The 18,127-nt window shown below is 32.7% G+C and overlaps 1 protein-coding gene, 1 long non-coding RNA gene and 2 pseudogenes across 3 annotated transcripts; 1 reads left to right on the top strand and 3 right to left on the bottom strand.

Moving 5' to 3' along the window:
• The first annotated feature begins 279 nt into the window (after positions 1–279).
• Positions 280–2,053, top strand: LOC105155875 (Barwin-related endoglucanase). Its single transcript, XM_011071859.2, has 3 exons — positions 280–386; positions 938–1,208; positions 1,834–2,053. The coding sequence occupies exons 1-3, from the start codon at positions 281–283 to the stop codon at positions 1,838–1,840; spliced, it is 384 nt and encodes a 127-aa protein (XP_011070161.2). The 5' UTR covers position 280; the 3' UTR covers positions 1,841–2,053.
• A 3,353-nt stretch (positions 2,054–5,406) lies between these two features.
• Positions 5,407–11,272, bottom strand: LOC105155644 (uncharacterized). Its single transcript, XR_847326.3, has 3 exons — positions 11,121–11,272; positions 5,861–6,059; positions 5,407–5,772 (listed from the first exon to the last, which is right to left on the bottom strand). It is a non-coding gene; the product is annotated as an uncharacterized LOC105155644 (long non-coding RNA).
• On the bottom strand, positions 6,161–11,109 carry LOC148789196 (uncharacterized; annotated as a pseudogene). Its single transcript, XR_016064002.1, has 5 exons — positions 7,630–11,109; positions 7,236–7,547; positions 7,046–7,145; positions 6,814–6,964; positions 6,161–6,501 (listed from the first exon to the last, which is right to left on the bottom strand). The product of XR_016064002.1 is annotated as an uncharacterized LOC148789196 (transcript).
• A 2,475-nt stretch (positions 11,273–13,747) lies between the features above and the next one.
• LOC148789195 (uncharacterized) lies at positions 13,748–17,646 on the bottom strand (annotated as a pseudogene).
• Positions 17,647–18,127: the final 481 nt, after the last annotated feature.

The following is an 18,127-nucleotide window of genomic DNA, read 5'->3' as shown; positions in this document are numbered from 1 at the left end:
TCCAAACACAGAAATAACTAATTAATTATACTTTACTAACTAATCACTTTGTAATCCATAATGTAACTTGTCCAAATCTTCAGACAAGGACATCATTTGGCAAGTAATATGATGCAATGATGCCTAATTACATAGGTAATCTTCATTCCAGCCATAATAATTGGCATAATCGCATGAACTTTATTACCAAAAACTTTTGTATCATGGAGGTCTCGTCCCACGAATTTCAACTATAAATTGGTGTTTTTAACGTAGGTAAATTGTGAAAAATTACAAGGAAATGGCATTGCAAATGAGCCTCAAAATTACTTTTGCCGTTGTGGCAAGTTTGCTGTCAGTGGCTTTGGCAACACCTGGAACAGCCACATTCTATACAAGCTATGTCCGTAAGTAGATCTCCTTCACTGATTTTATTATGTTTTATGACTGCAAAAATTTTCACCCGTTTTTCATTTAATCAAATTAATCAATCATATAATATATAATATATGCAGTTCGACTTGCAGTTTTCGTCCTGTACTTATGTTTGTTTTGACAGTTTAGTCCTTTATATTGATAGAGTTATAAAATAGTCCAACTTAATTTTGCGAACTTAGGACGCATTTGGCCGAAAAATTTAAAATCAGCCGAAGAGTTTCATGTGCCCGTGGAAGACCGGCTGCTGATTTTACATGTTTTAGACAAATGTGTCCTAAATTCCCGGAAATTGAAAAATATACAAGATTATTTTATAATTGTAACAATATAAACAACTAATTTGTCGAACATGATTAATTAGAGGACGAAAAATGCAAATTAATCTACTTCCATTTAGAACAAATCGGATTCTTGTTTTAGAAATTTGTAATATTCTTGAACTGAAAATCATGATCACCTTCTTCAATTTCTTGCTTTTTGATAATGTTGGAGGTATAACACATTATTCTCATCTTTACAGCTTCAGCATGTTATGGGAGCAAGGGTCAGGGCGTTATGATAGCTGCAGCCAGTGATCCTCTATGGGCAAATGGTGCTATTTGTGGCAAAGTATTCAATGTCACATGCACAGGACCAACTAATCCTGTTCCACATCCGTGCACCGGCCGGAGCGTCGTGGTGAAGATAGTCGACCACTGCCCTGGATGTGGCGGAACCCTAGATCTCTCCAAAGAAGCTTTCGCCACAATTGCTAACCCTGTAGCAGGGATAATCAAAATCGACTACCGCCAGTAAGCCAAACTTTGTATTGCACATACGATTTGAGTTTTTTTTCGTATTGATATCACATGCAATCAACTTGAGTTTCAAAATGAGGTGCCTGCACATACACGATATTCGTTCATTCACATACACAACTACATAAAAAATAGCATTTTTTATCTCATGATTTAGGGTTTTTACAACTTTTCGACCTACTACTTATGGTATTATACTTTTGGTCTCATAATTTTCAAAAAAAATAATATTTTTTCATCTTACAGGACATTTCTATTATCCATTGAATGAAAAAGACCACATGATCATTAATTTTTCAAATTCAACACTTAATGGCCCATGCCACAAAAAATTCTAACCAAAAAGTACCGTGGGACTAAAGTGGTTTTTTTTTTCTTTTTAAAGTTACGGGACTAAAAGTGAGAATTTACGACCAATGCAACCAAAAGCATAAAGTTTCTAACTTATGGAAAGAAAAGTGCTATTCTACATAAACAAAAAGAATGATAACGTGATTGAACTTTTCAATTACAATTAATTTTTTAAAAAAATTTGTTAATTTTTTAACAATTAGATTTTTAGTTTTTCTTTTTTACGGGAAACAATTAGTTTCTTTTTAACTATGTATCTGTGTTGCAGGGTTTAAGAAGAGAAGGGCATAGAGTTTTGTGAGTCCACATTGGAATGAAGCAAAATTAGTAGTGAAGGATGGAGGATGTTTCCTTCAAGAACAACTAGCATAAGATTAAGACTGCAAGTGTATTTTATTTCTTTTTTTTTTTAATTAATGAAATGTAATTTTCATATATGAATAAAAGAATACAACAAGCAAGATGGCATATATACCATCTGCACATTGGTCAACAATCCAAGGAATTCTCCATATTCTATGCTACATTAATTCTGTTTTCTATCAAAACTGCTGATTCTACACCTAATTTGCTCCAAAACAAATCGGAAGAGAATTAAGGTGGAACACACTCATAGCATAAGTACTGGAAATTGCTTGAATAACCGACTTAATTATGATGGCAGAAAGATTTTAATTTTAGTCCTGTAATTTAAGGGGTTGACATTTTTAGTTTTGTACGAATTGATATTCACAATTTACTCCTGTAACTTTATAATTTTGGTAGTTTTAGTCCCTAAATCAATTACAAGGACCACCCCTTACTTTTTTTAAAAATTACACACACACCTCTAAAAACTTTAGCATCATTACATAAACCACCCCTATTCTTTTGCTGTCAGGGGTAGTTTATATAATAATGCAAAAGATAAGGATGGTTTGTGTAAACAGACCATATATTAGGAGTGTAAACATAATTATCCCTAAAATTTAATCAAGAGAGGCAAACACAATTATGCAGTATATATTTACCCTAAACAATGTGATTATGTGATCAGCACGCAACAATGAGAATATTGGTACTTTGGAACAGATATGCACACAACCAGTTAATAATTAATGATATCTTGTAAATAGTGTGCAGGAATATACATGTAGGTATTGTACGGTGAGGTATTCAACAGGATTCCCAGCAGTTGTTGAATGCTAAGAAAGGCACAACCGCCGTAACTGAGCATTTTGTCAGAACTTCATGGAAAACCATTGCATTTTGGAGCTGTCTCTCAGGATTAAGGCAGACCTAAACTGATTCATGATGAATGGTATTGATAATGGGCATATATATATATCAGGTTGGGTGACTTGAACACAATATATTTGGATAGTCCACAATTCAACTTGCTGGGGGCCATTAAAAAAAAACCTTCAGTTTACACCTGATTCTCTTATATTAGGAATTGACAAAAATGCAATTTTAGTCCTATAATTTATGGGGTTGTCATTTTTTATGCTGCACAAATTAATTTTCTCAATTTATTCCTATAACTTTAAACATTTGACAATTTTCATCATTTTCGGCCAATTTGATCGAAAAATTATATGTGACATATCTCAATTAAATTGCATTTTTAGTCTTGTAACTTATTGGGTATTGACCTTTTTTGTCCTATAGCTTATGGGAGTTGGCATTTTTGGTCCTATATGAATTTTATTTGTAAGACTAAAATTATAAGTAAATTTCCATGACCACGTCGGCCGGAAAATGACTAAAATTACCAAAATTATAGAGTTATAGGACTAAATTGCATTTAATTCGTACAGGACTAAAAATACAACCCCTTGATTCACAGGACTAAAATTACAATTTTCCATTTGGATTTAGATGAAAAATGCTGATGAAAGCAAAGAAAATACATAAATTTTTAATTTTATCCCTCATTAAACATTTGTGTATATTTTTGTATTTATAAAGGGATAAATGTAATATAATATATATGGAATGAGATTAACATCGTTATACTTTTTCCTTAATAAGTATAAAATTATTATATAAAAATATTAAAATGATGGGTAAAATTAGAAATTTATGTAATTTGTTTGGCCGACATCAATATTTTTTGTTCAAATTCTAATAAAAGAGGATCAAGTGTAAATATTGAATTTTTGAAGGGGGTATAAGTATAATTTCAAAATTTCATTGAGGAAAACTGTAATTTTACATTTTTAGATGGGATTTGGGATAAATTAACCTTTAATCTATCCTTAAAATTTACATGATTTGGTCTAAGCCAGCAGAAACTCCCTAATTGCTGCTTCCTATTCGCTCTACATTCAAAGTTGGCAATGCCAATCGTCCATGATCTTCATTATGTACCATTCTTTTATTAAAACAATCAGTTATATTGTGTAATTTATTTCTAGACATTTTGAATTATATTGTATAATTTATTTCTAGACAATTTGTGACTTTCTAATTCGTACAAACTACGTAGCCAAGTTTCCTATAACTTTTTCTTTATCCCAAATAAAATTAAATAAACTTTTTTTTGAATAATTAAACAAGAATTATGTGAAGAAGAATAAATCACATAGGTGATAATGATTAATTTGTTAAAAGATAGTACATAATATTTAATATAATAAGTAATGGTGTCACACTCTCCCTCATTAAAAGAAATCGCCCCCGAATTTTAACAAACACTTGTTCTTTAAAAATCCATTCATTTTAAGTGGAGCAATTATATAAATACTAGTAGTCTATACTCAAAATGTATCACTTTAAAAAACAAATGGAATTTGGCATGGATCCCCCCATTGTTCCAAAGGCCGTGCCATATAGGAACAGGTATTGACACTCAATAGGAATGGTAGGTGCTCGATGACATCATAATTTTTTTTATGTGTTATTTTTTTGGCACGCAAAACCGTTACTCTAGGTGTTCCACAAAAGACGATTACAATTTTCTTTCCAAATACCGGTCCAACTTTGGAATGGTAAAATATTGAAAGTATATTTGAAACACTTTATTAAAATTACTGACAGTTTTGAGATGGTCGTTCCCATATGTGATACAGTGAATGTAAAAAAAAATCACAGTTAGTAATGTATTCCAAAATGAGGTGCAATTTGGAACAGTTTTAGTACTTATGTGGACTAGTATTACAAAATCCATTCCTACATAGGATTTCTATTTAAAAACTGTTGTGTTATAACGATCGCGACTAAATTAGTTCCAATTTGGAACTGTTTTTGTATAATATTAGAAATGTATTACTAAGGCAATACAAATAGAGAACTATATTTCAACGGATAAAAAACCATTCTAATTTGGGGTCCTAAGGCCATTCCAAATGCTGTACAGATTGTAAATCAATGACTGCTTTTTAACAGTTATTTTTTGCGTTCCAAAAACCGTTCCAAAATTTTCTATATATATGTTCATCTCTTTCCATTTAATCTCACTATTTTCGTCCATTCTTCTTATATTCTCTTTATTTTTCCAATCTCTCTCGAATATTCTTGATCTCTCACTATGCCACTAATATTTTTATACTCTCGTTCGTCAATCTGTCTAGAATTTTTGTTGGTATTTAAAATTATTTTGGTCAGGTAACAACTTTAATCCTTTATTTGTCACTTGATTATATTTTTTATACTTTTATCAATTAAATTTGATGTTATAATATATATATATGTGTGCGTATGTATAGAACTCATCATGTTAAGACAGTTGAGGAGATGAATGTATGAAAAGAACCTGCGGAGGAGGTCAAGTCTTACTCAGGAGTTTGAGGATGATGTTACTACATTTATAGAATGGACCAAGTCTCAACAAGCATATATGGATGGTGAGAAAATTAAGTGTCCTTGTCAAAAATGAAAAACTAAAGTTTTTCAAAATCCCACGAGGTAAATTTTGACTTGTATATGAATCTATTTGTGAGGTTCCATGTAACACCACTTTCAATAAATTTATTTTGACAGAATAAGTTTAAAAAATATATAAAATTAAGAAATCGAGCTAACATTATTTATGAATATATTAAGCTCAATTTTAGAAGCTTTGAAATTATCGATTGTTCACCACTGTCACTTTTGTCCTTTTACTTGGATGATCTGGGATCTGAGCTCCATTATTGGGTTCCTATCGACGTCCATGTGATATAATACCTTCACTTTGTCCTGTATTTTGTTCATTTTCAGATCTTGAAGGTATTGTTTCACCAACCTATAACAAAAAAAAAAAAAAACAATAATAGAAATTGTCTAATGCATGATAAATAATATAAAAAAACAAAAGTGAAAAATTATCTTACTTGCGTTTCAATGTTCAAACCTCTTGGAAGAATACGAGATGTGATACTTTGTCCACACACCTCTTCACTAGGATTAGAACTTGGATTATCTTTAGGTTGTGATAAGTGATCTCCCACTAACTACTCGTTCTCATCTCGAAGTTGCAAACTTGTACCCCGCCCTCGCCCACATCCGTCGGCTCGTCCTCTAGTCACCATCCTGTGTCAAAGAGAAACAAAAAACTATTAAGTTCTAAGATTGAGATAACTATGATGAACAATGCTGATACAAAATGCATATAAAGTGATAGAATGAAATAATTAAATAAATAAAATTACACGAACAGTGTCCATATCCTCATCACTATCTTTTGAATCATATTCTTCTTCTTGCTCATCATCTTCTGGTTTGAATTCTTCTTCTTCCCAACGATCTTTATCCTCTATTATGACTTCATTGAAATCTACACTATGTTGAAGTCCCTCAAATTCATTTGCATCTATTTCTTTTACCACACCATCCGAAACAATATTGATCTCATCTCGATCAGTTTCAATCAAAATTTGGTGTGGATCAGATGCCTCATTCTCTTGAAAAGCAATATCGACTCTTTGCTCAATATTTTCGTCTTGTGCTTTAGCTAATGGGACGTCAAATTTACCTGTAGGTTTTACTTTACATACAGCCCACCAATCACGACTCTCTCTTTTGGTGCTCGAAAAGTTTGTGAAGTGGACTGTTGTGCTCGGGAAGCCAATATAAAAGGGTCATTTAATTTAAATTTCAATTTATGATTAATTTTTATAAGACCCGATGTGTGCCACTTAAGGCCTTTATCAAAAGTGTCATACCAATGACACTTAAACAAGACAACCCCGCGTCTTATCCCGTAATACTCCAATTCTATAACTTCTTCCAGAATTTCATAATAATCCACTTCATATTCATTGTAGGTACTCCCCAAAACACATACCATAATTTGATGTTGCTTTAGAATGCTCGTACTCCAAAGTGTCGAATTTGAATCCATTCACAAAGTACCCTTAATAGCAAGAAACACGTCGACTGGGGCCATGAGCCAACTTTCTTATGAGGTCGTCAACTTCGTTATGGGTATCTCGAATCTATGAAAAAAATAATTTATAAGATATCATAATTTTGAATTTGCTAATATATATATTGTTAGAAAGTAATCTATTACTTACATGAGCAAGTAGCCACCGAGCAAAATATGTGTCCTGCAATGTTTCAAGTTCCATGTCAGTTATACTTGGAAATTGTTTTCTATTTTCTTCATCAAATTTCCTACAGAAGTTGTGATGATCATATGTTAATTATAGACACAAGTCAATCGAAACATTTGTGAGGACATAATGCACGAGTTAGATCACTCACTACAGGAGTGAATCTATCTTCTCATAATTCATGAAGATATATCTATGTGCAACCTTCATCTCATCGTCATCGAGATAACTAACTGCAATTCTAAAACCAAGTGATCGTCCAGGATGTGTAGAAAATAGACTTTCACAAGAATCTACCATTCCTCCATCATCATTTCGTGGAACCTGATTTAATCTGGATTTTACATGTTGTTCAAAATATGAAGAGCAAAATGTTGAGACTTCTTCAATCATATACGCCTCAACAATTGATGCTTCAACTCGAGCTCGATTTCCAACCTTTTTCTTCAAATGGTATAGAAACCTAAAATTTGTTAAACTTTTAATTTATACAAGATAACTTATACTTTCTAGTTATATAAGATAATTAAACTTCAAAAAATTACCTCTCAAATGGATACATCCATCGATACTATAAAGGGCCACCAACCTTAGCTTCATACGCAAGTTGAACTGATAGATGTTTCATAGAATCAAAGAATCTTGAGGGGAATATTTTCTCAAGCTTACACAATATCTCAACAATGTTCTTCTCAAGTTTTTGTATGTACTCCACACGCAATATAGTTGCACATAGATCCTTAAAGAAACTGCTGAGTTCAATCAGTGCTTCCCAAATAGGTTTTGGTAGTAGATCTCTAAATGCAATTGGGAGTAATTTTTACATGAACACATGACAGTCATGACTCTTCATTCCATAAAATTTGCATTCTACTTCATTCACACAACGAGCAATGTTTGAGAAATACCCATTAGGTAACTTTAATGATTTTACCCAAGAGCACAATTCTTTCTTCTGTGCTTTACTTAAAGTATATGGTGCCTTGGGTTTGTAGATTTTTCTATTTGCACCTTCAAACAAATGCATCTCAGTACGACTATAATACAACTCCAAATCTTTTCGAGATCTGACATTATCTTTTGTTTTATCTTTAACATCCATAATGGTATTAAAGATATTGTCAAAAACGTTTTTTTGGATATGCATGATATCCAGATTATGTCAGACAAGATTTGTGTGCCAATATGGTAACTCCCAAATATGCTCCTTTTAACCCAATTATGTGTCCTGCCAAATCCATCAATTGGGTGTGTACCACCTGGTGGTTTTTCAAAGATGGTGTCTGGAAGCTAATCCACCCTTTGTCGCATGTCTTTCCAGTTAAGCATATATGTAGAGAATCGTTTTCACATTTTCCTTTTCGAAACTTGTAGGCTTGTCTTTTATAGGGATTGTCAGGAGGCAAAAATTGACGATGACAATCAAACCAACATGCCTTCCTTCCATAACGAAGTTTGAAAGATTTTGTCATTTTCATACAATAAGGACATGCCAACAACCCATGAGTGCTCTATCCAGATACCATCGCATTTGCAGGAAAATCACTGATCGTCCATAAAAGAGCAGCTCTCATGTTGAAAATTTATTTTTTGCACATGTCTAAGCTTGCACCCCAATTGTCCACAATATTTTCAGCTCGTCTATTAATGGTCATAAAAATATATCAAGATTTTTTCCTGGACTTTTTGGGCCCGGTATAACCATATTCAGGAACAAGAAAGGCTTTTGCATGCACATGTATGAAGAAAAATTATATACAGCAATGATAATAGGCCAACAACTGTAAGGAGTATTAGAATTCCCAAATGGATTAAAACCATCTGTGCATAACCCAAGCCGCACATTACGTGCATCTGAGGCAAATGATGGATGAGTGCGATCGAAATGTTTCCATGCCTCTCCATGAGATGGATGTGCCATGCTTTCCTGGCTACAATGATCATTTGCATGCCAAGTCATGTGCTCACATGTGTAGATAGATGCATATAGCCTTTTGAGCCTAGGTATCAAAGGCAAATAACGCAACACCTTGAAAGGTATCATAGGCTTATATCGAGGATGATAACATATAGGGTATTCTTGAAGATCCTTGTTCTTTATATAATACAATACGCAATTGTTTACACAACAATCAATTTTTTCGTAACCGAGACCAAGTTTACCTAGATGTTTTTTGGTCGTGTAAAAGAACCCCCCACATCATCTATTCTGTTCAAGGATTCACCATGTGCATACCAGATGTTATAACCTCGAGTAAATCCATTTTTTACTATGTGTAAATGAGCATCACTCTAATTCAAAAATCTCGTGTTGCCGCGTTTAGAGGATGGTCATTTGATTTGTCCATTATTCTGAAATCGTGGGTTATCAAAGGCAAAGTTCAAGAACTCCTGATCAACTCTTGTTATGAATTCATCTAAAAGAAACCCATTATCATCCATACACCTTCAAATCCAACTACGGTCAATATTCATTATTCTGCAATTTTTAGCGATTTTAAATATACTTGACAGAGAAAGGAGGCTAAATGAATTAACCATTATTTTGAAAACCAAGATTTTTGATCTTCTGATATAAGAAAAGAGAAATTAACATTTAATCAAATTTGATGTAATGGTAACTCAAGTTACTTTAAGAAAATGCAAAACAAATTTCAAAACTTCTCAATTGAACATAGATCCATGCCAGATAGTTACAAGATTCTTGGAGGGGCAATATGTATATGTAATTATTCAATATTGGTGTCCTATTACCAACTTTGTAAATTCGGATAACTTTCATCACGTAGTGTAATTATGTATGATTCATACTAAATTCTTGTTCTGACTATATATAACTCTTGAGACTAGAGCAGAGCTATCATATCAAATAACATAATTGCAGTATCATCCTGATGTTAACAAGGAAGGAGGAGCAATATGTTGATCTTGAAAGGGGTATCAGTTGAAAACAACCTAAGAAATACTAATAAAGTACGAAAATAAGCATCGCATTTCTTGAATATATCAATACAACTAGCATGGAAAACCAAATATTTCTCATCACCACAACACATGCAGGACTAAGCGCATAGCTAAGGCATATTTCAATTGATTAATTCCACACAAGCCATGAATGGTGGTTGGGAATTACAAATTTCTTGTGCAGAATATCTATTTATATACAGTAGTTGAGAATTGGAAGAGCAAGAAGTTATAGAGAGTGTGATTGGTGAAAGGGTTTGATGTTAAAACAGTTTTTTTCTGAATTGCAGGTTTTTATTCTAACAAAATGAAGTTTAATAAAGTTTGTACTTAGAAGTAAAAGGATAAACATAGGAGAGAGTTGTAAGCTCTCGTTTATAGTGAAAACACCATTCTCAGTCTCATCTCATTCATCACATTTGGATTTCAAGAATTACAAATTAAATGGCCTCCCTATTTGATTCTTTTTTTAGAAATAATTATTATAATTAAAAGCAGAGCATGATGAGGTGGGTCCAATTCCAAATGAATGAGCATAGTGTTTATTCTGCAGCCAGCTTGAATTGATGAGTAGAGTACAATATGTGCTCCACTCGAGCAAACATACATACACACACAATGTTCAATCATTGGAATGAAAACTCTCCTCACTCCCTACACCGCCGATTTTAATGATACAGAGGGAAATTGGCACCAATAATTATGAGGATGGGTGGTACATACAAAGCGCTGCAGACTGACTGCAGACACTCCTAAAACCTCTACTACGCTTTCATCATCCCCACCAACATCCCTATATTATTTGTTTCAACTCAACCACCATTCAATCACAACATATAACAAGGAAGGAGAAGCAAATCAATTGAGAAAACCAATGACAAATTAACAAATTACAAAAGTTTCGCATGTCAATCAGCCAACTCTTTCGATTTTCAACATCTTTCAGCAAAAAAAATAAATATTTTGGCGAGAAGAATATAGCAGTGTTCAACTAGGCATTTTAACAAACACATTGAAAGCATTCAAATTTCTCCACAAACTGTAAAAAAAAATTACAAATAACAAAAATCACCTATTAATGTCGTTGGAGAGAAGTTATGCCAATAGAGCCGCAGCCGTCTGCGAGCGAGCGCACGATCTGCTTAATTTCTTCTTCCCATTGCGAGAGAGAGAGAGAGAGGGCTAAGTTGAGAGTTAAGGAGAGAGAGGTTCTCTTGGGTTCTTTTAAGGAGTCAAATAGTCAATTGGGTTCTTTTAGTTGTGTGTATATATATTTACTGATGTAATTTATTTTATATAAAATAAATAAATATTAAATATATTAGTAATTATAATTAATATATAATATAATATAATATCATATATAACATATAATATATTATATATTATATAATATAGAATATATATAATTAATAAAATTAAAAAACTCATCCAAAAATTAAATTTAAAAAAATATTAAATCAAATTTTTCAGTTTGATTTTTAGTTCGAACCAAATTTTCGATCTAGTTCGATTCGGCCGGTTTAATCGAATTATGAACACTCCTAGCGGTAGCTGGTGAGAGAAAACGTAGAGTCAAGGGAGAAGAAGAGAGGGGTGGTCGCCAGTGAGAGAAAACATTAAGAGGGATGAGTGTTTTTTATTAAAATAAAAAAATTAATAAAACTTTATTTTTAATTTTATTTTAATTAATTAAAATTAAAATTTTAATAAATTATAATTATACAAACATATATATTTTATCATGTCATATAAAATTTTTCAACTTATTTTCATAAATAAAAAATTCTTATTTTTGTGTTTTAATAGTTTGATAAATAAAAAATTCCTATTTACACCATGAGAGACAGAAATTTCCGTAGCTAAAATCAAAAATAAATTAGCTATGGAAATGCAGACGGAAATAACAAAAAAAAATTAAGTATTAGCCATCTCGATTTTTAAGCAATCATTTTACAGTATCAGAGACGAAAATAGAGATGGAGTATAACATATTTTAGCGAAATTATAAATCCGTCTCTAAAACCATCTCTAAAATAAAAATTATTAATAATTTATTATAAAAAAAATTTTGATTTTAATGCCATCTCTAAATTTTCGTTTTGATACCCTGTTTTCTTGTAGTGGTACTGGTTCATCTTCAAGATCCTCAGGTTCATTTGTTGGGACATAACAACCAGGTTCATTTGCTACTTGAATCTGAAAACAAGAAAAATAACCAGCAGCTGAAAAATCTTTAAAAACTCTGTCAAATAACCAGCTTAGTGCACTTACAAGTTCATTTTCAAAATCCTGAGTCAGAGGTGGACCTTGAAAGATTGATTGATCTCTTGAAACCTACAATAAACTGAAAATAAGAAGCTGAAAATTGTTGAAATGAATACTCACCATCGGCTTTGTTGGAAGTGGCTGATCCTTCTTCTTACAATATTTTTTGTTGTATCCAGTCTCTTTACATTGGCTACATGTAATGATCCGTTGTTGTCTCTTCATCTTAATCGTAGTGTTCTTCCCTGGCTTCCTTTTTCTCTGCTTTCAAACAGGTTCATCAGGCTTCAATCTCCTTGCTTTTGAAGGCCTGCCAACAGTTCTTCCAGGATTGGGAGAAATAGGTGGTTTGAGACAGTACCAAAGTGTGACCTGTTCCACTGTGAAGGATGTGTATCAGAAAATCATTCAATCACATGTTTGTCAATTTTTTCCATTTCTTTCATTCTTTTTTCAAAATCTGGCACTGTATTGGCTAGTGCACATTTCCACAATGCTTTTTTATAAGTCAAACCCTTAAAACCAGCCCTCTTCATGTTCCCATGCAAATGCCTAATACAAAATTTGTTTTCACATGCTGGAAACACACTATCAAAGGCCTGAAGCAATCCATTTTGTTTGTCTGATATGAAAGTGTACTCATACTCTCTGGTTATGCTTAGATCGACTTTTTAACAGCAACAAGAACCATTCCCAATTATCTTTATTCTCACTTGTTTACCACTACATATGCAATAGGAAATGAGTTGTTATTGGGATTTATCACAACTGTTGTTAATAGGGGTGTGCAAACCCGGTTAACCGAGCCGAACCAAATTGAATTTTCGGTTCATGGTTTTCTAAAAATCGAAAAACAAACCGAAATGGATCGGTTCGATTCAGTTGAAAACTGATTAAATTCGGTTTTTTCGGTTTAAAAATCGAAAAACCATTTTTTTTAGATAATATATATATTCAATTGTGATATTTTTTAATTTTATCCAAAAATATAAATACCAAGATTAAATTATATTTTATTAGTACAAGTCAACAAGTATACAACTTCAATATGTCAATATTCAATATCCAAAATAGTACATAGCGAATTAAATTAAAATTCAGCCATTGAGCATCGACATTGAGTCATCATCCATCAACTATTCTACTTGCACCTAAGAAAAAAAAATTATAACACAACGACAAATAAAAGTAAAACTATAAAAGTGCATGAAAAAAAAACACTACTTACGACTTACAAGATACACAACATCATAACCCGATGATGGTTGACTCTGCCCCAATATTTGATCCAACATCTACAAGAATTGTAAGATTGCTCATATTAATAAAATAATAATTGAAAAATATATGTCAATAAACTAATATTTGCAATAAGTATTAAATTAAACTATACTTACCTTTTACGATTTTATCAGTGGCGTCATAGTTTTCTTAAATTGGTTTGGATGGAGTGCGACGTAGCCAATCTTGACAACAAATTAGAGCTTGTGCCTCTTTGGAGTCAATGAAGCTCTAAAATCATCGATTATGCAACCTCCAGTACTGAAAGCGGACTCTAATACAACTATAGATATAGGCATAGCTAACACATCTCGTGCCAATCTTGCTAAGATGGAAAATCTTGGCGTATGCACTTTCCACCATTCAGTGATGTTAAAGTTTGGAGATTCATCTGTCTCAATTTCCTCGTTCAGGTAACTATCCAATTCTGACATATGCCTACCTCCAATCTTAGACACCATTTATTTTTATTTCTTTCTCTTATCTCTAACAACCCTTCGTTCACTATCATCACCTTGATCCTGAGTCTGACCTGATTCACTAGATGAAGTGATAGAAGAAGTACGTGACGTTGTAGAAGAATAAATTTTTTTGTATTCTTCAAATACATCATATAGAGCAGATTTGGCCAAATTTTCCATTTTCTCTCCTACTTCTGACCCATACATATTCTTAAAAATGTATTGGAGATAGTTATACTTATGACGAGGATCAAGCATAACAACATATAACATCATGTTCATCTTTTCAGCATTCCCCTAATACTTATCAAATTTGAACTTCATTTGTCGTGCCATGTCCAACAAATAACTATCATTACTCATAAGCCACTCGTTCAACAAATCATCAACATCACTTATTTCATTCAAAAAAGTGTTATATGTCACATATAAAGACCCAGAAACTTGATTGATTAGGTCATAAAAGTATCGCAACACCTTCACAAATTTCGCAACCATAACCTAATCATTTTTCAAAGGCAACCCAATCTTATCATAAGGCCCACCAGGCATGAAATCATTACAAAAATCAGCATCATATGTTTCATATCTATCAAACACATCTTGAAAACATTAAAGCAGTATCTAGCATCGTATAAATTGAATTCCATCTTGTAGGTATATCTAAGCACAATGTTTTTTGCTTTGAACCTTCTCCTCAACAGCATAATCATTAAATATTTTTGTCCTAGTTGGTGATTGATGAACATACCTAACAACTGTTCGTACACGCTTAATGGAGTCATTCAATTCTTTCAAACCATCCTTGACAATAAGATTAATAATATGAGCCACACATCTCATATGCAAATATTGTCCATCAAGTATGGCAGTCCCCCAATTAACAAACCTTCTTCTCAAGATAAGCAACAGTGGTATTGTCAGCTGAAACATTGTCCACAGTTATAGCAAAAACTTTATCAATACGCCAATCCAATAGAAATTTTTCAATCAACAAACCCACATCATCACTTCTATGAGTTGGACATGGAATGAAATTAAGAATGACCTTATGTAATTTTCAGTCAGAATCAATGTAATGTGCAGTCAAACACATATAAGTGAATCTCTGATTAGAAGTCGATATGTCCGTTGTCAATGAAACTCTTTGTCCAGAAGACTTTAAATAATTCATCAAATTTCTTTTTTCATCGAAGAATAACTTATAGCAGTCCCTGGCTATAGTGGTTCTAGACGGGACAACAAACTATGGAAGTGCAAGAGATATAAATTGCCTAAATCCCTCATTTTTCACAAATTTAAATGGCAATTCATCGATGATGACCATGCGAGCTAACCCTTGCCTAAGAGCTTCTTGATCAAATTTTGGATGTGAAGAAGAAACATTAGCATCCCCGGTTACACTCTGACAGAAACTAGTTATTCTCTGATTTGATGCAACAACAGTATTATGTGGGTTCTTGTTGCATGGTTTCAATTGATTTTCATCATAAAAGTGCCATTCTTAGATGGACCAACAACATAATTTTATTCGCAATACTTACATTTAGCTTTAGGCTTTCCCTCGCTATTAGTGTACGCATTGAAGTGGTCCCAGACTCTTGATCTTTTACACGTTTCTTTTCTCTTTAGCCTTTGTGATTGTGATTCTTGTGATGGAGTTGTGTCTGAAATCCGTTCATCCTCCAATATCATTTCATCTCCAATGTTTACCTTTTCATTTCAAAATTGAATCCACTACAAATAACAAATAAAAAGCAATAATGTGATTAGAATTTAGAACGTCAAACATTAGTTATCAGTTATAATTCTACACAGGCAATCAAATATCAATTCATTCATAACTTTACTTGTCTAACTTATATAATGTCAACTATATAGTTACTGGCCACTATATAGCAACTGCCAACTAGCAAGAATTCAACAGCTTCAACTTAGGCAAGATTAACTCGGCCACAACTATTTGAAGAGGAAACATAACATTAGCAACAACAAAAGTCAAAAGAGGGAAAATAACGTTAACATTTAAAAGCAACAAAAGATTAACAATAACATTAACAGCAACAATTAACAACAACTTCAGAAACCAACAATATAATTACTAATTAGCAACATTATAAAGCAATGTGTTGTTAATCCTCACCAAACAGGCAAACACCTTCAACTTAGGCAAGAATCCACATATTTTTTAACTTAGCCATTTCATCAAATACATTCAAAGCAAAATTATAAGTCAACTTTTTTAATATTATTTTTCTTTGTAAGAGAGCAAAGCCTACCTAAAGGAGTACGGGTCGAGAGAGGAGGTTGCCCGTCGTCGTCGTCGTTGGTCCTTTCTATCTTTTCTTTCTTTCGCGCACTCGCTCAGTCATCGCCCAAAGACTCTTTCTTTCTTTTCTTTTCTTTCTCTGTTAGTTTGTTTCTCACTTCTCTCGTTCTCAGTTGTCTATTACACACTCAGTCAACTCAAGTCAATTCTATCTATATTTCTATATATATTCTATAATTAATATATATTAAAAAAGTAATATTAATATATTATATATAAATATAAATAATCATACAATATTAATGTATACAAATATATTTTATTTATTATATTATTTATAATTTTAATTTTTCGATTCGGTTCGGTCACTAAAACGGTGACCAAAAGCCGAACCGAAAAATCGAAAGTTTAAAAAAAAATTGATGACCAAACCGAAATTTTCAATCCAAACCGAAAATTCGGTTCGGTCTGATTCAGCCGGTTTAACCGTTCTCTGCACACCCCTCCAAATGGACCCTTTAAATGGCATCCATCTACACCAATCAATGGTCTACATCCCGACTTAAATCCCTGTTTCAAAGCCTACATAAAATTTTTGAAATATTTTTGCACCAGTAGCATCCATGTCATTGCTTACTTTTAAAATTACTGTAGATCTTGGATTACTTCTTCTCAATTCATCTGCATAATCCCATAGCATCCCATTTTGTTCTTCTGCCTTACCCTCATTTTTTCAATTGCCTTATGTTTAGCTCTATAAGCTTGAGATTTAAACACACTGACTTTAATATCTTTTATTACATCATTTCTGAAGCCTTTAACATTTCTCTTAGGGTCTGATCTGAATGAACCTTCGTATTTTCCTGACAACCATGTAGACTTCAAATTTTTAATATTAAATGACACTCCACATCTGTGCTTAGGATAGTACTCTCTTATCTGAAATTTACATTCTTTTGAATGCTTCAGAGCATGAATTCCCCGATCACATCCTTCATCACCACATTTAGCATATATTCTCCTTCCATCATTTTGTGAAATCTTAAGTGTCTTTTTAGTTTTTATTGCATGGAAATGAACAGCCAATCTAAATTCAATTTTGTTAGAAAATATCATCCCAAGTTCAAATTCTGGGTCATATGTATCAACATTGCTGAAGACAAAAATTTAGACCCCTGCTTAGTGTTAGAACCCTCACCACTGTCAAAATCTTCATCACTAGATCCTTTAGTCCCCTCAACCACACCATCTAAATAAGCCCCACCATCAGCTTCACATCCCCCCTCCCTGTCATTGTTTCCTGTCCACTTAGGATCCATATTTGTATTTTCATTGAATAATTCATCATCATTTTCTTCTTCTCTCCCCCATCTCATATTCACATCACTAAAGTCCACACATTCAGAGCCAGTTTCATTTGTATAATTCTCATTAATGTAGCCGCCTCATTAATTTCAAGCCTAACACTGGAAGACCGAACTTCAGCCCCTAAATCATCTATCCTTATATCTAAGTACACATCAACCACCCTGTTAATATAATGATCCAAACAAATAGATACTAAATCATCTGCAGAACATAAAAGTTGAAATCCATGTTCACCTAACTTATAGTGCATCTTAAACCCATTCATATACCCCAAATTCAAATACAAATGATCCAAATAACTTAGACAAATGAAATTTATGTTTACATAATCATAAACAGCAATCAACCCCACTTTATAATCAGTACGGCTAGGATTACTATAGAACTGTCCACGATGATGCAATTTCAAGAGTAACAATGGGAGACAAATCA

Source organism: Sesamum indicum, linkage group LG2 (assembly GCF_026168435.1).
Source record: "Sesamum indicum cultivar Baizhima isolate 11 linkage group LG2, ASM2616843v1, whole genome shotgun sequence".
Taxonomy (NCBI): Eukaryota; Viridiplantae; Streptophyta; class Magnoliopsida; order Lamiales; family Pedaliaceae; genus Sesamum; species Sesamum indicum.
The sequence above is the reverse complement of the archived record's forward strand: the minus strand, read 5'-3'. Positions and strand labels throughout refer to the sequence as shown.